Raw genomic sequence first — 21,544 nt, 5'->3', positions numbered from 1 at the left:
GAAACCTACTCACTTAACCACCTATTATCAGAAACATAAAGCAATCAATAACCTTGTGAAGCACTCGTGATTGAAAAAGCATCCAGTTCTGCCAACTCTATTCCTGGCTACAACAGCTAAACAGAGTATACCTCACATTCACAAAAAGCTCCCAATTGGAAACCCAAACCCCTTTGACCCTGTAGTCATAAATCCACCAGCACATAGCATTTCCCCTATCAGCATGGGCTCAAACTGTTTGAAAGGCTGAATTTTTTAAATGTGGAGAAAAGACCTCTTTTCTCTTCCCAAACTGCCTTCCGCTCAAAGGGGATGCTTGTGAAGAGCGAGAGCGTCAAAAAAACAAAACAAAGCAATTTGCATGGCAAAGAGGTGTTCTGACAAGCAGGGAGGCGGCGGAGCTGTTGCCCAGAGGACTGGACGGCTGTTGAGCAGTGGAAAGGAATCTGCTCTCTTTCTCTCTGGAGAAACCGTGTAGAAAAGTGTAGCCTCCCCTGAGGGTGAGGAACGTTGCACAGCACAGTAATGCATTTATGTGAATATCAAATAAACATACTTATACAGTCAGGAAACAGAGAAAAGGCGGTGGAAGAGAGAGGAGATATTTGAGTGAGCCTGAATGCACCCTTGCCATATTCAAATGCATTCGTGTTAACTGTGTTCTCAGCCTTTTTACATGTGTCAACAACGCCATTGATATGCTGTACTGTATATCTTCAGTTCAAGTCAGAAACAATGTCACCATAGACGGAACAAAACTGAAAATGAACTCATCCAAGAATCAAAAATGCAAGGTGTGGAGAAGAATCTCTGATGCTATTTCAAAAAAAGATACTATGTTATGTGAATGGGTGTGTAGGTGGCACTTAGGGAGATCATCAGAAACCAATGAGTGTTCTAGGATAGAGCGTTTCTGACCAGTGGAAGAGCAGGGGGGCGAATGCTTTTAACGTTTGCAAACCAACGCACGCTCGTTCTTGTGATCTCCAGAGAGTCATGCGTGATGATTTAAAGTGTGAGTGTTTGGAACATACTGAACATATTTATGGACTGCAGAGAAGGAGTCATTTGGATCCAATTTACCGAACAGTTTTTTAAGCTAAAAGACCATTTTGTAGTAGTAGCAGTAGCCCTATCTTAAATTCAGGGACAATGCATGCAGACCACATACTCATCTGATGAGCTACTGGAGAAACTTCTCTAGTTGTTTCGTGAATGCCCTGAGGCTAATGCCATCAGTAGTTTGAGAGTCGGCCCAGAAGGTGTTCATTAACCATTGCCCCAAGATATATTTTAGGGTACGTGAAAAAACTGGCTTCTCACAAGCCACAGTGTATCCGTCAATATTAGAATATTGGACATTGGCTGAGGAGGATGTGGAGGATGCGAGGGAGAGCGAGGCGGAGGAGGTGGAGACGAATGCAGAAGGTGCTTGCTGTGAGTTTCTGTGACAGACTTTAACACAAAGTCAATACTACTGCACAGTGCAATCCCAATGTGTTGGCAAATGAAGATGGCTGCGGTGAATGCTACACTAGGCCAGTATTAATGGCCTAGTGGCCCCAGAAGAGATGTTTTTTGTCTCTTCAGACTGCCTGCTCACCTCTCTATTATTTCACTATTTCTTGATTTCTTGAATTGTTATGTAGACATGCATGTAGTATATGGTATGGGTGGACATATTTACTATTGCTGTAATTACAGTAACATTATGTGACAGGAAATGTATTCAAATAGATGCTAATTTACAGTCTCACTTATCTGTGACTGCATTGATCAAGTCTGTTTGCAGAGAGACAAGGTAGCAAACAAGTGGAATGCTGCATCATGGGAATCATTTTGTTCAGGAAGAGGACATATGAATGTTATTTTCAAGAGAGGTTGTAAGTCATAATCAACATATTTTAATTGATACGATGCCAGAATCTCCAACCGGTTGTCACGGGGACTAGCAATGACATGTGAAATAAAATATAACATTTCATAATGAAGAAAAGGCTTTGGTAGAAGTTAGTGCACTGTAGATAACCTGAGTGGTAAGAGGGGTGACTGCTGTGCTGCTGTTTGTGTGCACAAAGTGTGCTTCTTTAAGCCAAAAAGATTAAGCCCTCTGCAGTTCTACTTGCCACAGCAAAGCATATTACGTAATTTGCTGGGTGTAATGAACATAATGCAGCGGCAGTTGTGAAATCCAGGCAAATGTTGTGTTGTTGTTTCACGTAAGGCTTTATGGGCGTCATTGTCTCCATTTCTCACCTTTTTCAATTGTACACTATCTTTTATCTTTCTGTTTTTGTTTTATTTCACTACCTTCCAAGTGATTTCTGAGGTGTTATACGCTTAATGTTCTGTTACGAGACATGAGAAAAAGAGGTATTGTGTAGGCCAAGAGCGGCAGGATTTAACACTTTGACTACCAAAAGCATAGGGACACAACTATATTTAGTGTCCTTACATGTATGTGCAAGTAATGTGCATCTTTCCCTGGAAGAGCAAAGATGACCACCAAAGGTGTTGCGACCATAAATAGCAGGCGGCTATTCAGCCTCCGCCTCGTTTTCTTCCCAGGGGGCAGTGCTGTCCCTTGCGGAGCTAAGCCCTAGGGCACGACTCCCCTCTGGTTCTGGAGGAATAATCTGTTAGCAATAATCCAGCAAGCCCACAACGGGTCACATGTTGGGAAATGAGGGGTGAGAGTGAAGAGCCACATTTGATTATTCAATTATTTCCCCCTGTGGTTTGTTCAACCACAGTGTTTTTTATGAGCACTCATGCCCAGCCTCACACATAGTGCTGCTGATAAGGCTGGGATGTAAGCATGTTGAGTGTGTCTGGTCGCAGTTTCAGTTTCAAAGAGGCAATTTCCCTCTAATCAGCGAGACACAGGTGTGTTACTGTGTATGTTAGTGTGTGTGTGATTGGGGTAGTGTGGATACATGCTTCTCACATGTTTCAACACTGAGTCATCACGGAATAAGTGAGTGAAATCTTGTTCAGATGTTAAGAATAGTTCTTTGTGTGTGTTGTAACACGTACCTTGTTTTTGTACTACAAACATAACCGCACATATCGTCCCACCACTTCCTGATTCCTCTGCTGTGTCGGACGCATCTAAGCTCTTCAGATGCCTTCAAAAAAACTCTTGTCTCTGTGAAACCAAGGTATATTACATACAGCATATGGGCCGTGTCTGTGTAAATGAGTATGGAGTTGTATGGAATGTGAAATTGCACACACATTTCACTATGTGTCTTCTACCCAACACTCAACAGTGATGTACGAGCAAGTCTGTCATGTCCAGTACATCTCAATAGAGTGTTTTCTAAGTAATGCATTTCCTGTGGCGCTGGCTGTGAGACTTATCTCAGATCGAGGGGGTGATAATAACATTTCTTCTCCAGCCCCTTATTCCCTGATGAATGGAAAATGATGGAGCAAATGTTAACAGTTTAAATGTTCTCTCCCCCGTATTATCATTCATTGTTGTACATGTCTTCCTCTCCAAAAAACATATATAATAATATTTTGACATAGTTCTGATGGACTGTAGGATGGAGCGACTACTACTTCTGTAGTTATATACCTGAATATGCCAAAGCCTTTCACGATATGATACTATTAGACCTCACAACAAATAGAGCAAAGAGCAGTATGTGTCATCCAAATATTTTTAACCCAGTTGTTATCTTACCATTAGAGTTGATCCCTTCAGTTCGGGGTTCAACACTCTACCCTAACCTCCTGGCTAACAAGCCAAACATTTTTAGGGAAGTCCGTGTTTGTGTCAGCTTATCATAGTCCAATAAATATCCACCTTTTGGCTTGTTGAATGGAAAATGGCTGTAAAAAAATTCTTTCCCAAGGGTAACACATTCACTACGGTTACAGGCATTGTTCCCAGGAAAGGGAATTACCTGTTCTGTGCTCAGTGCTCACTTTATCGGCTCAGCAAAACAATAAAATGCCCAACTGTGACCCCTCATAACAAGAGAGCAATGACTTTTGAATTGCTGAGAATAAATATCCGCCATGTGAAGCTATAATCACGTGTAAATTATGCATAGGGAAACACTGGTCTGTAAAAGCATGTTATGCCTCTTCTTCTCTTGACTGATATCTCCAGGCCATCTCTACCCTCGCTGTAAGTAGAGAAGCGATAGCCTGCAAATCAAATTAGCCGTCTAATGGAGAGAGATGAAGAGAGAAGGAGGGAGGAGAGGGTGAGAGCGATAAATCGGCAGGATTACGTTATTGTCTTTCTTGTGAATGGAGGAAGAGAGAGAGGGAAAGAGGGAAATGGGCTTGGTGGTCTGAGTAATATTGACTTCAGGGGAGCTTTTTCAAGGATGTATAACCAATTACAGTGGCCCTCCCACCACAAGCTTCTTTTCAGACTTGGGACAAGTCACTGGAACTCCAGCAGTGCTGCAGCGCTGTATTAGATTCCATATTGCCGAACCTATGTAATGGAATCCTTTTGGTTAAGCGATCAAGGAATACTGCTACTGACGCACACACACAGTACAAGCAGACATACAGCGCGCACAGATGCACACGTACGCAAACACATTACAGCCAGACCAACAAATGGATTAATGAGGCTGATACTCGTTTATTTTTACATAGTCACATAACTTATATCAACAAATAAATATGATATGAGTCACACAGAGAATAAACACCATGTTTGGCAGTTCCACTCCATACAGAGTGTTATCCCACTGCATGGTACCTGCCAAGATAGAAGATGTGATAGAAAGGCATCTCGCTGTACAATAGAAAAGGATCACTGTCTCCTTCATTCAACAGCCTTTGTTTTTATTCTGCTGAGCTTTAACTGTTTATGAGCAATCAGCATCCGCCCTTTCCTTTTCCCACCTGGCATTCTTGTTCTACTTTGCATAAAAACAAGATGCTGTCATCCTTGGAGAGTGGTGAAGAAGAAAAAAAAGCCAGAGAATGTACGGGATAACAAAAATGAGAGAGAGAGAGACATTGTTGCTCATGAAGCCATCTGGGTGTTCCCAGCATCATCCTCTTGCTTTGGCACAGAGGCTGTGTTTTTTCTTTTTCTTCTTCCTCTCGCTCCTACGTAGCGCGTTCTGTGTACCCATGCTTTATTTATGGTTGCCTTCATTAACAATTTAATTGAAAAGCAAGGGGAAGATTGACATCTGAATATTATTCGACCAAACGGGACAGATACAATCCCATAAGTATGGGCTCTAAATGCTTTCTCTGCGCAGAGAAATGAGATGTCTGCCAACTTAAAAGATAGTAATTTGCAAATGCTGGCTGTCTCCAGTGAAATGTTTGCCCACTCACAACATGAATCGCCTGTGTGTGGGCTTCCCTTGCACTGCCCATACATAACCTATTCTAGAATGAATATTACACTGCCGTTTACTGGCAGTTCTGTCCAATATCTTCATACCTAACTGAGCATCAGTAAACATGTGCCTTCCTCCTCGGGAAATATGGGCTTCAGCTTTTTCTTTGCAGTTTCCCCCATTTTATTTTCTGAGGCTAGAAGATTAAACAGTGTGTTAAAGCAGAGACATGCAGTATGTGTTTGGACATAGGAGTCTGTGTGGTTGTGCATGTACACACATTTGCAATCTTGTGAGGCAGCATTTTTCCTCTTTTCCTTTTTTTACATCAGTGGAAAATGACAGAGTGGAGAGAAGAGAAAATGTTACTGCATGTTAAAGATGTAGGAGGGAAGACATTTAAAGGCCAAGCTAAGTGCCTTAAACACAACTGTTAATCACAATAAGGGACTTATTTTTAAGAGTAAAGATGCTTTTGTCTAAAGAAGTCAAACTCTTCTCATACATTCATACCACAAGTGACATTTTGCTGCCTATCTTATCCCAATTCCCAAATAATGTGACTATGAAACACCCGCCTCTTTGTCACCATAACAATTAATAAAGTAGAAATGGATTCCAATGGCAACAACGAAGCAAAACAAAACAAAAGGTGGAGGTGTTTGTGTCCTGCATCTCAAGTGCTGTTAGGTTTCGGGTGCTGTAATTGCAGTTAGTCTGTTTCTTGGCAAGGCACAGTAACTTCTTCGCCGGTTGCCTGGCAACCTCAGTGTGACGATAAGACTCCAGAAAGTTACCGTGCTGGGTCAGAAGATAGTTTGGCACACAAACCCCAATAAAACCACATTGTGTCATTTTACACTTCCACACATTCAACAAATGAGAGTTTTTCTGCTATGCTAAGCTAACATGCTGCTGGCTCTAACTTTATAATGAAGTGGTATCAATCTACTCTTCTATATCTCAGCAACACAACTAGTAAACATACTGTATTAGCCTACTGTTTCCCTTGAAGTTACACATTTACAAACTTTATCTGCTTCATTAAGAAAGGGTCTGCGTGGATTGATAAGATTTATTGACACTAACAAAACAACGCAACCCCCAACTGTCATTAGGGTTACCTCTAAAGCAATACAAGGACCACAAAGAATAATATAAAATCATAAATCTCAAATGTGAAATGATCAATTTAACTCAGAGTGAGAAGCTGATTGTGAAAATAGTTTTTGAAGGCCTTTAAAACTTAAGTGTAGAACATTTGTCTCCCCCCTCTGGCAGTGAGAGTCATTATCAGATGGGAGAAACTATAGCGACAGAGGAGCAGCTATCTGGAGTGAATGTTCCAGATAACAAGACACTCTGCGTTCAGAGGAAGGATTAAAGTAAAAAAAAAAAAAAAAGTGCACGAGAAGAGAGCGCTCCTGGGGGCGAGGGAGGTGCGGTGAGCTCACCTGCAGGCATACGTGCGCCATCGCCGGAAAGTGGCCACAGTCACTAGACACCACAACGCTGAGCTTTCAGAGAGCTTTCCCTGCCGGCAATAGGCTTAATCAGCATTGTGTGAGCTTGTTTGGCACGTTTGACGTTCATTGATATGCAAAAAGTCCCGCATTCCAGCTCTAAAGTCTACAGGGAGTATTTGATTCTCAAAAGATTTTGGCAGGAGTATCACTTTAATTCTAAATATAAGGGCATTGGCATTTTCTGCAGTGTGTTCACTACAACCTGGCCAAGTAAGCGGAGAAAAATACTAACTCAATGCAATGTAATCCCCTTCCTCCCTAAAGAAATCAGTGTATAGAGCGATGGAGGGAGGGAGAGAGAGAGAGAGAGGAGAGAGAGAGAGAGAGAGAGAGAGAGAGAGAGAGAGAGAGAGAGAGAGAGAGAGAGAGAGAGAGAGAGAGAGAGAGAGAGAGAGAGAGAGAGAGAGAGAGAGAGAGAGAGAGAAAAGAACAATAATGGTCTCTACAGTTCAGTATCTGCTCATTAATCATTCATAGGCAGCCAAGTGGCAGCAGCAGGGAGCACAGTGAGATTTCAGGTTACGCTATCAAATATCAATTTATAAATAGAATAGTTATGGAGCTAGGCGGCAGAATAGCATCACTCACAGCCCCCACCTCCTACCTCCCCCTGAGTATTCACTGATTTCTCTGCGTCGATGGTTTGGCTAGCGAGCAGTGATACTATGTAACCGTATGAGTAAGACTCAAAAAGTTGTCTTAAAATTGGAAAGCAGTCACATACAGTATGATGAAATAAGGGTAGAACAACATATTTCTCTGTTGGTAATTTGCATAGATTTATGAAATGATGTCAGATATCACTCTTACTTACACGTTCATGCTCGCCCATAAACGTGCTCCGGTAACTGACTTCTCAAGCTGTAGCGTAAGTGGGCGTCCCATCCTCTCCTCTCATTTCACATTCAATCCTGTCAATATCTGCCGTACACTCCACCACACCTGGATCGATATGAAAATGCTCTCCCCGATGCTGTTTGTGATAGCGATGCTTCACTCATCTCCACAGCTCAAGGACAGCGTGTCTACAGATGGCTGTATGAAGAATGGCAGAGTCCTACAAGCCCGTCTCATGACAGAGGTGATGAGACGAGGGTGCCCCATCTTTCCCGCTTCTCACTCCTAGAGACACGGCGGTGACAAGAGATACCTTCTATTGATTAATGGTCACATCTAAAACGGCAGGCACATACTACATTATACTGTACGACAAATAGGCCCTTGCGAATTATTTGGTCGTGCATGAGGGGACGCGAGATGGTGAGCGCTTCCTGCTTGTATGTTCATGTGTCTTTTTTGATTTGCAGCTGTAGCTAACTCTGTAGCTATTAAAATCAAAGTTATGTACATGCAGACACATACTGTTATGAGTTATTGTTTTCCTTTTGACATAAGACATATCAAGCTCAGCTTCAGCTATTTTACACTTGTGATTGTGTTGGGCAAGTCAAGCACTGAGGTCACCCATTACCTTAGAATAGAGTCCACAAGCTTATACCACGATACAGCCCGTGCCAGTGATGTAGCTTTAAGTGGTCAAAGCCTAAGCATCTTAATCTGAGCTCAAACTGCTTTACACAGCATTAACAAGTGAGATGAGCAACCATCAGCCTATCAATGATTAACTACAGCCGTAACCCTTAAGCTTGAGCCTTATATCTTGGACTTTGTATTCTTTGGATGCTTAACAGTTGGTCTGATAGATGACTTTTTTGGGGTGGTTGGGTACTTTGTCCTCACTCTCTTTTGCTGTCTCCTAATTCTCCCTCTTTTCTATCTTATCAGCCCTTTCTTCCCTTTCTCTTACATGTACATCTTGTTCTTCCCAGCACAACACTTTTCTATGGTGTGTGGACTAAACTGGACAAGGGGAACCTTAGAAAAGGAGCCGTTGCGTGTGTGGCTGAGATGTGCGTGCATGGTGGATTGAAATACCTGCGGCGAGTAAATGAAAGCCTCTGCCTCGCTCAGCAGCAGTGCGTGTATGATTGAATGCTCGTGCAGGGCAATCCAAACGTTGAACACGATGCAGGAAAGGTTGGATGCTTGCACAGCACGGGTTTAGTGGCAACGTGCATGTGCAATCAAGTGCTCAGACGAGGCCGAACATCAGACCGTGTGCAGCAAGTTTAAATGCATGTGAGGATGCAGGCGGGAGGATGCAGGCGGGAGGATGCAGGCGGGAGGATGCAGGCGGAAGGATGCAGGCGGGAGGATGCAGGCGGAAGGATGCAGACGGGAGGATGCAGGCGGGAGGATGCAGGCGGGAGGATGCAGGCGGGAGGATGCAGGCGGAAGGATGCAGACGGGAGGATGCAGGCGGGAGGATTAGGCGGTGCAAATGATTTACAATTGCAGGACCAATCCTGATAATAAATGTAAAAGTAAGTCATCATTTAAATCACATTAGACGTGTCATCAGACCCTTCAAGCTCTTCCTGATATTATTTGGTCTGACATTTGTCCATAATGGGGATTCGTACTGTCGAATGTCCTAGTCAGTGAAGTCAGATACACACGAGGAATGAAAGAGTCTGAGAGAAGAGATCGGAAACAATTGATGTGAGATTAGAGTGATATGATGGGGTGTTGTGCAAGGCCAACAACATAAACAGAACATCCCTCAGTCCATTTGTGTGGGTGCGTGTGTACATGGCATTAGCTATGGCATGGCACTCACCTGTCGAGAGGCCAGTTAGTGGACATAGTATGTGATGATGTGTCCTGTAGTATCCTGCCTGCAGCACTGTGCCGTGCCAGAGACTAGCATTTGCACAAATGGAGAGAGATTTCACAGTTGTTTTGAGTGCATCCTCTGTATCTTTTTATAGTGATCATAGGGTCATTCTGTACTTTTGTTTTTGTTCCAAGCAAGAATAAAATATCATTCATAACTGGCTGACACATTTATTCTACGCTGTGCATCACATTTTTGAAGCACGATCAACTTTTTATTTATTTGAAAGAGCCTATAATAATATAATAAATCAAGCCGCTTTGAGAAACAATGTTGATGAATGTGAATGTGTCAGTGAGTCAGTACTACTACACAAGATTAGATTTTATGATCATGCTTCTATGTTGCATTCCTTCTGAAGAAGGCATGCTGAAGATGATCACTAATGGGGGTCAAAAGGCAAATATTACTCTGGATTCTTCTCATGTCTGCATGCACCAATATCGTCTGTTTGGCAGCACCACAACCTCTATCCGCCTCCACCTTCCGTCCTCCACTTCTGCGTGGACACTCAGCCCATACAACACAATTAGACACATATAGAGCATGCGCACGGACACACGCACACACATGGCTTATGTGTCTCATCTAAAATAGCTCCTAGCCATTTGGGAAAATTAAAAACCGGATACCTTGTAAAATCGATTGTGATGCCCACCTTTAGGTGTGTGTGTGTGTGTGTGTGTGTGTGTGCGTGTGCGTGTGCGTGTGCGTGTGTGTGTGTGTGTGCGTGCGTGTGTGTGTGTGTGTGTGCAGGGTATAACTGTCCAGTAAAAGGTGGAGCCCTCTCTCACATAGTGCCTCTCTCTATATATATATATATATATATATATATATATATATATATTTATTTATTTATTTATTTTGTCCTTCAAGTGTGTGACTAAGGCAGGCTGACAATTCATTATAATTATTTTTCAATTTTTGATGGATTTAGATTGAACATTTCACCCATACATCCCTGTATGTCAGTGAGTCTTTATGTTTCGACATACATACAACTGCACGCAAGAATTAAAGGCTGGATGTGTGGTACAAACTCACACCAGAGTAACTCGACCCTCACACTTACCTGGTCAAGCCCCTGCAGGAAGCTGTAATGTCTCCATTCTACTGTGCATGTCGTGGACCTGAAGCCACTTTGTTCTCTGTGTGCTATAAGTACATCCGATCTCTCTGCTAGTCAATCGATGTCGCAATATATCTCTCTCACTCTCACATCCTAGAGCTAAATTGCAGTGGAGTCGAGCTCATTCCCTCCTCTCCATGTAACCCCCAACTTTAAATTGAGATGAGACGATGTGTGTGTGCATTGTCTTCTTTAATGTCGTGCAGCCTACTCACACCATCTTCACTATGCAATACAAGATCAATAATCAGACGCAGATAGCACTAGATGCCTCATAATTCTCATCTTTTCTTATTTCTCTTGTTCAGATTCCCTGTTTGTCTGTATCACTCCCTCCATTGTCTCTCCACCTCCACGTCTGACTCTTTCATCACTCAATCCCTCCACTATCTACCTGCAATATTCATCTCTTTCACCCTCCTCCATCCTGGTGCTAATGAGTTCTGGATGTGGTCAGTGTGGGGTCCAAAGCTTCTCCCTTACCGTCGCCTCTCCAGCTGGGCGCTCCCACGGTGCACCAAATGCCTCTCTTGAATATTGAATAAACCCCAGGACCACCTCCGTGCTTCCTGATCAACAGCACTACTATTACCTAGCTATTACTCTGCACGGGGTCTCGGGGCTCCGACAGGATGGATGGGCTTTGAATCTGTTGTGGTGTGGGCGACGGTAGAGATAATAGGCAGAGGTGGGTTGAGCGTTTGAAGTTGTTTGATACTATCCCTTGCAATTATGAAACCTTTTCATTTCAGTTTTATAACTCGCTGAAGTTGCCTCGAAGCACCTCGAAAATGTGTTATTTTGGGATTCATCCAATCAAGATGTGACACTCGTGGTAACTTGACTTCAGGTGTGTAAAATTCATTGTGGCATCAGATTAACCCTCGAAGAAGTGGGCCCTATTGTTATTGGCAATATGGGAAATTCATAAGATTTCATACTTTCTCTTTTTTGGAGGTTAAATAATGTTGCAAAACACGTCCATATTAAATTTGCTACAGCACACTGGCATTGCATCTATACCAGAAACCAATATCTAGACATTTTGAATTTCGTGATAAACATCCAGGCACTCCAAAATGAAAAAGTAACCTCAATGAAGGAAATATTAAAAAAGCCTTTATTGTAGTGGCTAAGTCATTAAAAAGCAAACATGTTTCGACCACTGCGGGTCTTTGTCAGGACAAAACAATGTATTTGAATTTGTAAGATAAAGACTCCACATTAAGAAGTGTTTATATTTGTATGTTTTATAGTTCGACACTGTGTTGTTGAAATATCGATAATGCTTTTCCACAAAACTTATGGTCTCATTTGTTGCACCAAGATACTTGATCAACGAATGACAGCTTGTCTTTAAGTACTTGCTATTAGATAAGTGGTGAACATTAGGGGGGTAACATCAATTTTCCTTAACTGGAAATCATTTGGAAGAAATATTCTGTTTGCCTCTCCTTCCTCTCGTGTGATTCATATACACCGTTTTTGTGAGTCTATATTTTTTTGTGTTTTTAGATTATTTGTGAAGCTGTACGTGATGTATCAACTTTGGTGTAATAAACATGAAAGGTAGGAGCAAAGCACTGTGAGTGAGCTGATATTTACCTGCCATTCATTTTTTATCTAGCCTCTCCATGATCGCCACTTCATTATTCAAAGGCCAAGCACACAATTAGCAGTAGCAGATCCTATTGCGAAGCAGTCCCGCTAGGACCAATCAATGCTATTAGATCCGTCAATGTGATTAGACACAGTCTTGCATCTTCCTTATTTCTCCTTTTAAACTGCTTGTGCTAGGAAAGGTTCCTAGGCTCATTGATCCAGACCCATGACAAATCAGGCAGGTATATTGCCGAAGACATAAACAAAGAGCCGTTTTGCGGTGGATGTTTGTAATGAGGGCTTTAACATCTATATCTCGGTCTTCTGGGCTATGTTGTAACGTGATCAGAAAGACAAACCACCTTCATCTCATTCACTGACTGACAACACCTAACTCCTGCAAAGAGCACGAATAACAAACTTAGCAAGAAGAAGTCGTAGCTCCCATCAAATGGAACGTCAATTTCCTAAACTCATTCTAACCGCATGGCATGGCCTCCATGCTCCATGGATGGCAGCCGTCTCCTGGTCCACCATTTTGCTCCTGACTGAAATATCTCAGCATCTACTGGATGGATTACGATGACATATTGTACATTCATGGTTCCCAGATGATGAATCCTAGTCACGTTGATGATCCATTAACTTTCTGTTTTTAGTGAAATGTCTCAATAACTGTTGGACTGGTTGCCATGGAAGCTGGCACTGACTTTCATGTTTTTCTCGGGATGAACTGTAATCCCCTGACTTGCGCCATCATCAGGGCAAAAATAGAACATTTGGTCAAAATGAAGGTTTTGAAGTTTGAAGATGGCCGTGGAAGTCGGAAGTGGGGGTTGGGGCCAATGGGGCTCCCCCCACTTTTCGCTCCTGGTCAGAGAGCAGCGTGAATGCATGTGTTTTCTATTAATTGCCCCTCTCTCACTTTTCTTCCATCCATAAACAACAAACTAGTTTGATTGTGACTTGAATAAGCCCAAACAGAGCAGCAACAAAGCTTTTCTACTCACTTCAAATATATTGTGATCAGCGACTGCGTGTACAGAATGTATGAATTGATGCAATTCACCTCAAGTCTTCACAAACGTCTCAGTGAGGCCACATGGATCCTCAGTCGTTTTACCGAGAGCCTCGGCGACCTCGTGGTGAGATGAGAGGGAGAAGCTGCCCTAAGCCTGTTGCCACAGTTTTAATTACTACTGGCAAAGAAAGGCTGCTGTAGTGTGTGTGTGTGTGTGTGTGTGTGTGTGTGTGTGTGTCTGAGAGATCTGTGGTTAAGGAGTGTGTGAATGCATGCACCTATGCGTGATCTGTGTGTACGTGCACACAACATGTGTGTATCTGACACTGGTGTACAGCTCTCCACCAAACACCATCCAATTTGGGCCGGCCCTCTTTAAAAAGCCTCTTACATAAGCCACTACTCTCAGATGTGTGATATCATGGAACTATTTTTGGCTTTTCCTCTGAAATAGGCTGTTCAGAGTTAGATAAAGACTAGCCTATTCTTTAAATAATACATTGGAGCTCCCTCTCATCTTCACTGTCTTAATACACTGTCCTCACGAAATCGTGCCAAAGCTCACTGGGATTGACCCGTAAACGTTGGCTTCTTTGGGATGCTTGAAAAGAAAATGATGCATTTTATTGTAGTAAACTTTAGCGCTTCTCATCAGCTGACCTGGATTCAGTGGGAAAACAAGACATATCTTTGTCACTGTCCTAGATTTTGCTCTGACATCAAACAGATGGAGAGACTTATATAATGGCATGATTGGACTTTAATACTTAATATTGTCTGTTTGCTATGCTCCACTTTGATTCCCAGCAGAGGGACTCATTTATCTTGAGTCAACAAGTAAGTTAGACTTTTAAAATACAATATTAGATCCATATATGTCAAGGCCTTTCCTCACACACATCTATCTGAAGGCCTCCTATTCAGTGAACCAGAAGGTTTACTGCAATAAAATAAAATAAATGAAAAATGGATTACTTATAGTGTCTTGATGTTTTTATTGTATTTTTCAGCATGTGAACATTATTAGCTGAAACAGCACATTTCCTCTGTGGTTCTCCAAGTGGTCTCAAGTGGTGAAAAGAAATGTTGCACAATGTAGGGGGGGGGGATTTAATCTGAGGAAGTAATCATTCATTGCTGATGTTATTATTATTTTTAAAGCTTTATCATTTACACACAACACAAATCCACATATATGGTATTTTCTCTCCCTATGAAAACCAAACGGATAACCAGAACTGTAGCACCTGCACTCAGAGTGTTTATTGGTCAATATCTTTTTCTGTAGTTTATCTGGGACTTTTAGTTCAGTGTAGTGTACAAGTAAAATTGTGACAAAAGCAAAAACAACTCCTAAAAAACCGCCAGGCAAACGTAAAAACAAACAAATAGGTGAAAGGGATGAAATGATGGAGCTTCTTCTGATCACAACTTCTCTTCCCAGTGCAGTTGGGACTCGTGAGAGGACTGGTGCAATCAATTTTGGTTTTAGAAGATCACTAGCTCTTATTAGAGAACCATAGAAGCATCTCCCACTGTGGGTGTAGCAAACAGCCTTAGCTAAACGGAGATTAAGGCAACGCTGGAAAGACCCCTTGAAGCCCTTTAAGACTGGTGGGTGATTTTGGATTTAGCAGTGGTAGCAAGATAAAGGCCTTTCTTCCTGCTTAATTGATGGCTGTAATCCATGTGTTGTTTTAAAAGCCTGTCTCGTTGATGTGTGAACACAAACCCCTGTGGGTCTATGCAGAAAGTAGTGATTTAGACTGAGGGTTTCCCACTGGTTGGGTGAAGACTTGTAGATTTGGCTCCCCTGATGACATAGAGGTTGTTGAGGCATGCCTTCAATTTGTCTCCATTTTCCCGCTAATATAGAAACCGTATAGGTTAAATAAAAAGTTATACTCATGCTCTTCATGCAGGTTCTTTGATAATCCTTCTTCCCCGTATTTTCGTAAAAGTCAAATCAAGTTCAAAGCTGTCCTGGTATCTAACACCATATAGTGCGTTCCCTGGACTCAGCCCTGCTATCTAAAAAATGATGTTTTGAATGCCCTCTGATCCTTTAGATAACACATTTCTGTCATTCCAAGTCAGCTGCTCTTCTCGACCGCGCTACAGTACATTTTCAGTGGTATTTAGATTTCAACGAGTGTACAATTAAACCAGCAGTACTATGCTTAATGAGTAGCGAGAAGTGGATAGAGGCTTAATGAGAAGATCACAGTCATCCCTAAAGTTAGGAGGTGCTTGAACTCCTCAAGGCTTTAGCACACTTTTAGGAAATCTACTGGTGTACCTCTTGGTCTCAGTCAGAATTATAATATCCTTGCGTTGATCGCTATCATGAATCACAAGTTCTACTTAATCTTTACAAAGTATGTAATTAACCCTGCACTGATTTATATCGCTCATTATATTACCACAGATAGGACGTTGAAAGTAGAGCAGGATGCCTTATTGTCTCAGCTCAGCTGCTGGTGCCTAAATATTAAGTACCTTTCTGCTTTGGAACAGATATCTCTTTGGTGTTTGTTTAAGACTTCTGTACAATACCACAAACATGTCTGTACCTTTCCTGACATGCTTTTTAAAAAAGAAAAAGAAACAGCAACACATAGACAAGGTCACATTACACATTGAAGCAGTTCACGTCAATGTCGGTGGCCTAAATCTTCTCAGTCACTTTGTTGAGTTAAGAATAATGGTAGCGCTTGGGATGAAGGACTTCTTAAATGCATTTTTAGTTGCCAGAGGGACTCTATAGCGCCTCCCCGAGCTCAAGATCTCATTTTCATTTAATTTTCATTTGAATTTTTAATGTATTTATGTGGCTCAGGGCTCACACTTGCTGAAGAGAGGATGGGAGCTATCTGCCAGGATACTCCTCGTTTCCTTCCTCATCCTTTCTGTGTAAAATTGAGTCGAGGGCTTTTGGGGTTTGCCAACTATTTTGCTTGTCTAGTTTAGGTGACCATACCAGCCAGGAGGGGAACAATAGTTTTGTTCACTACTTCTAAAAATGTGCTGAATACCACCAAGGCCATTAAGTTTCCTAAGAAGGTAAAGTCACTGTGAGCATCTCTTGTGAAAATATACTCTTGTCTTTTTAGACAGGCTCACCTGGGAGTCCAGAACTGTACCAAGCTTTTTAAAGTTGTCCACAGATTCAACATGTTGGCCATCAAGTGAAACTGTCTTGTGCAGATAATTAAGAATGTTGCCTTCACATGATAGGAAATGTTCTCTGCGCTCACCATGAGGTGCGGCGACGAGCCTTGTGGTGAAGGCAGCTAGTTAGTTTTGTTTCTATGGTTGCCTGTATCGCTTCATACAGCTGTTATCTCATTGGTTGCGCTTTGAAAGGTCAGCGGCAATCGAGGTCAAAGTTGAAATAATTTAACTTTGACCTCTCCATAGGAGGACAACGGCACAGCCAGCGCGGAGCTGTTTTACGGCTAATCATGCGAAAGCAGCTTAATGCGACACCGTGTTTGAAAGGCCTTAGTGTGGGCCAGATAGGCAGCTTCACCTAATTGGTTTGTTTTCTGTACAAGGCCAACTAAGGCCATGTCATAAGCATAATTAAAAAATAAAGTGGCAGATCATTGTCTATTCTGGTGTGTGCTGGTTGTTACATTGTACTGACTTGCAAATTCTAATCTTAATGCAAAAATTAATTACAGCCATTTTTCCCCTCTTGAGAAAATGGGTGACCTATTGTTGAAAAATGTGCTACAAAGTGGAAGAGAGCAGCAGAGAGAAAAACTTGATTAGCATGAAATTGACAAATGAAAGGTGGGATGGGTGGAAATGAGAACAATGTTCGGTGGTGATTGTGGAAAAACACAGATGAGAGCGACTAAATGTGAACATTTTGACTCAAATATAGTGAAACACCAGTTGTAGACATTCTCATCATGTTTCATGAGCACACGTGCACTTTATTGATTGTTCGATAAATCTTCACTGGACCAGTATCACACACAGCTTTTCCAACTATATTTAATTCAGTGAGGGTTTCTGCTTGCTGCGTTATGTTTAGTTCATTAGCGTGTTAATGTTCTGGAAAAATACTTTCAAAGTTTTCCTTTCAAAGTTCGGTACACCCTCCCCTTTTCTGAACATGAATTGATGTGCTCGAAATATGCTTAGGTTGCAATGCTTGAACTAAATAATAGGTGTGTGTGAAAAGGCAATTAACGTCAGAGGTTCAGCGTGTGTGTGTGTGTGTGTGTGTGTGTGTGTGTGTGTGTGTGTGTGTGTGTGTGTGTGTGTGTAATCTCACTCAAACTGCTTGCATGAAGAACGTTTACCAGAGATGAGTTATGTTGCAAAGCTGCTTTTCTGTCGCCATCAAAAACATACGCAAACAGGTATTCACGTACCTATACATGCAGTACTCTAAGACAAGCATGGCCACTAACACAAAGGTCATGCATACAGAGGTCCTCAATTCCACCCAGTTTTTACTGCTCTATTTACAGTTACACTTTGAAAGGGTTACTTCGCTGACATTTGAAGTAATTTGAAAGAGTTGATGTGTTCACACTCTTGGACTGCGAATGAGTGTTTGTTCGTCACGGCCACGATGCCATAGTTTAATCCCTGAAATGACGGAGGCCACTGACCAATGCAAGGGCAAACCGGTGTTTTTGGTTCAGCTACACAGTACTTAACAGTGCTTCTGTTCCAACAGTGACACCTGCATAATCTGACAGTTTGTTGCCATGATTTCTTTTTAGGACTGGATTCAACCCCAACAGTCAGACTCTAAGCTCACTGTGTGTTTCTCTCTTTTGTCGTTCCAGTTGTCCTTTGCAGCAACAACCCCGGTCCTGGGAGACAAGAAAAAGTATCCCAACTTCTTCCGCACCGTCCCATCAGACAATGCCGTGAACCCAGCTGTAGTGAAGTTTCTCACCTACTACAACTGGAGCCGTGTGGGGACACTCACACAGGACGTGCAGAGGTTCTCAGAGGTCAGTGTTCCTTGTTCATTCTTACTACAGACTACATTTTGATCTGTAAACTTTTGCAAAAGTTGCACACTGAGCTGTTACAGGAAATCAGAACCTCTTATGTATTCTGAAGTATAGCAGGTATTAAGATTTATCTCCATCAGAAAGCATTGCAACCTCAGTTTTTTGTAATACATACATTTATAAATATATATATATTTTTTTTTTTCAATAGATAATTGTACAACATTAATAAATTAACTAGATTTGGTACATTGTTATACTTCCTCTGCATATTAATAGTAGCATACATCTCTGCATCATCCATAAATACTGTGGACCAGATACATAAATATAAAGAGCAGTTAAAATCCCACAGTGGACAGTGGAAAGTCTTTGCTACACACAGACCTGACGGTGAACTCCAGTGGACGTTTAGTTACAACTCTGTGCAACATGTGATCACATGTGAATATATTCTCAGTCAATGGGATTTGTATCTTGTCGATGCAGGGACTAGGACTAGTATCAGTACTGAATCCTTCAGATGATGCAAACATGATTTGAGTGGGTGGCAATCAATTCAATTCAAACTATTCTACACTAGTTGACAGAATTCATATTTTTCCCACCCACGTAAAACTCTGTGGATGGATTCTCCATGGTTCTGAGCGAATGCGAAGATTAACATTTTTGAAACTGAAACTGCAGCTTAATCCATTTACATTATGTTTCATGTTTTTAGTAATAAATATAAGCAATTTGCTGGCTGGAAATATTGAAGAAATTGGTTTCCGTCCACTGTTGTGCCAGCAAAACGAGCAGATGTTAGAAGACATCTTTTGTAATAGAAATGAATGTTTGTGTACACTTTTGTGACCTTGTTGTTGGCACTGAAATAAGTTTTAAAGCTAAAGGACTTATTTTGGAAGTTGTAGTAAATCGGATTTCCACTCGGGACAGGGGTGAACACATTTGCTTTCTCCAACAAAAAAAAGTCCTTTCCTCTATTATTGTGGGGCAGCTTTTTACTATAAAAGAAATAGGACGATATGACAATCCAATTCAGCCAACTGACTGAAAGCACTGGGAAATATATTACAAGTTCAAATCATATTGTTTAAAAATAGATGGCAACTCGTGAGACAAACATAGTCCTGTTTGTGGTAGGGTTGAACATCAGCAAAACATTCACATTTGCCATTCCTTTGACGACTCACGGCGCAAACATTATATCACATCACCGACACAGGAACATTCTGTTAAAAAAAAAGCCATGTCAGAGGTATTGAAAGCATGAATTTGAGAAATGCATTGTGAGCTCTTGCCTCGAGGCCCTGGTTGAAAACAATCTGCTCAGCAGCTGGGGTGGGAGGTGGAGTTGGGGAGGGGGGGGTGTGTATAAGAAGTCTCACTGCAAATCTCAGAGAGCCCAAATCCCTTTATCTCTCTCCTCCTGAAAGCGCCAAGGGGCTTAGGACGGGAGGAAGACGGGCGGCCCGATTCAATCAACCTGCCACAAAATTGGCCTCTAATCCTGATTTACAAATATGCAAGCATCGCTTCCGTACTTCATGATTTGTACAATCCTCTGTCGAGTTCAGCGCACGTCAGGTTTTTTGGTACATCTGGAAGAAAGACAAATGGCCCATGAGATGTGAAGTGTTTGGATACTGTCAAAGAATAGAAAAAAACAATGACGCGAGAATGCATTATGAGTCTATTTGTTACCTTCTTACACAGATGGCATTATTCCATTACAGGATAAATCTTTTTGTATTTCCAATAAACGTGGCTATTGTGGCTCATTGGGTTCAACTACATTTACACTCTCCACCTCCGTTGTAGAGATTCAGGGAAACAATGACAAAACAACGTATATTGGGGGCAAGCTTTGCCAGCTTTTCAAACAACTATGTTTTTCACAAATTACCATTTTAAACTTGTCTCTGACTTTGACTGAAAGAAGCTACCTGGAGCAGCCATTCTATTTAACTGCATAGGGGTCTACAGCACTGCTGTTTCCCAGGGAGACAAGGTTACTGTTATGCAACAACAACACACACACACACACACACACACACACACACACACACACACACACACACACACACACACACACACACACACACACGCTCTTTGTGGTGGTGGTGGGGGGGTTATTGTAGTGAGAGATGAGAATGAGTAAAGGCATTTGCTAGTGTGAAGGTATCTGTCCACACTATTCACTCCAACACACACACACACACACACACACACACACACACACACACACACACACACACACACACACACACACACACACACACACAAACTCAGAGCAATCAATATGATTGAGATTGCCAGACAAACAGGGCTCACCCAGGAACAGAGCAGCCATGACTGAGGACAGGATTAGGACTGTGTCCTCTGCCTGGAACCCTCTGAGCTCAAGTGTTTAATTACACTATGTCCACTGATAGATTTAGCTGAAGTTACCTTCTAAGCAGCCACGCTCTCTCTCAGATCCCTTACACACAAATCTTGCTTACAATCAAAAAGTTGCTTGTTGTGTTTCTTTAGCCATCAGCGGCTCTTCATTACAAATACCAGGTAATGGCTCAGGAGGTAGAGTGGTCGTCTAGTGGTCGGAGGGTCCCTGCAGTCAGCATGTCAAAGTGTCCTTGGGCAAGATACTGAACCCCAAATGTCTCCCGATGTCCTGGCCAACGGTGTCTGGGTGTGTGTGAATGGTTATCCCTACTGACGATTTGATGTGCACCTTATATGGTAGCCACTGACTCTGTATGAATGTGTGGGAATGGGTGAAGGTCGTGTTGTAAAGCACTTTGAGTGATCGCAAAGATTGGCAAAGCACTATATGAATGCAGTCCATTCCATAATGTTGTATACATTCCTCTCCAGATTGACTTATTCATGCAATTGTACAGGGCGTGTAAGGCCATGAGAGGAAGCCATGTCATCAGGCTGTGGTACAACCGCTTGTCACGCTAGTTTGTATAAGCACATGGTGTTTTATTCTGAACTCTGGGATTTGCATGGAGATTTATTTGGCAATGTAGCTCACAGTTTTTGAGGGACAGATGTGTGCAAACCCATCACATTGCCTCATTTGTAAATTGCTTGAAAATGCACACGTCACATCCTCTGTTTTGTCTTTTTACATGACACGCTATAAAAGGTACACATGCACAAAGCTCAGGCGGACAGATGGAATTATAAAAAGCACCTGCTAACA

General features: G+C 42.0%; 1 protein-coding gene across 1 annotated transcript in view; it reads left to right on the top strand.

The window, feature by feature from the left end:
* gabbr2 (gamma-aminobutyric acid (GABA) B receptor, 2) overlaps window positions 1-21,544 on the top strand; it is a 163,603-nt gene that overhangs the window by 61,380 nt on the left and 80,679 nt on the right. Inside the window, exon 3 of the mRNA XM_029442908.1 lies at window positions 18,157-18,327. Coding sequence (XP_029298768.1) covers window positions 18,157-18,327 — 171 coding nt within the window. The remainder of the gene's footprint in view (window positions 1-18,156; window positions 18,328-21,544) is intronic.

The sequence above is a fragment of the Cottoperca gobio genome, chromosome 11, assembly GCF_900634415.1.
Source record: "Cottoperca gobio chromosome 11, fCotGob3.1, whole genome shotgun sequence".
NCBI lineage: Eukaryota > Metazoa > Chordata > Actinopteri > Perciformes > Bovichtidae > Cottoperca > Cottoperca gobio.
Note: the sequence above shows the minus strand (reverse complement) of the source record. Positions and strands in the feature narration are given on the sequence as shown.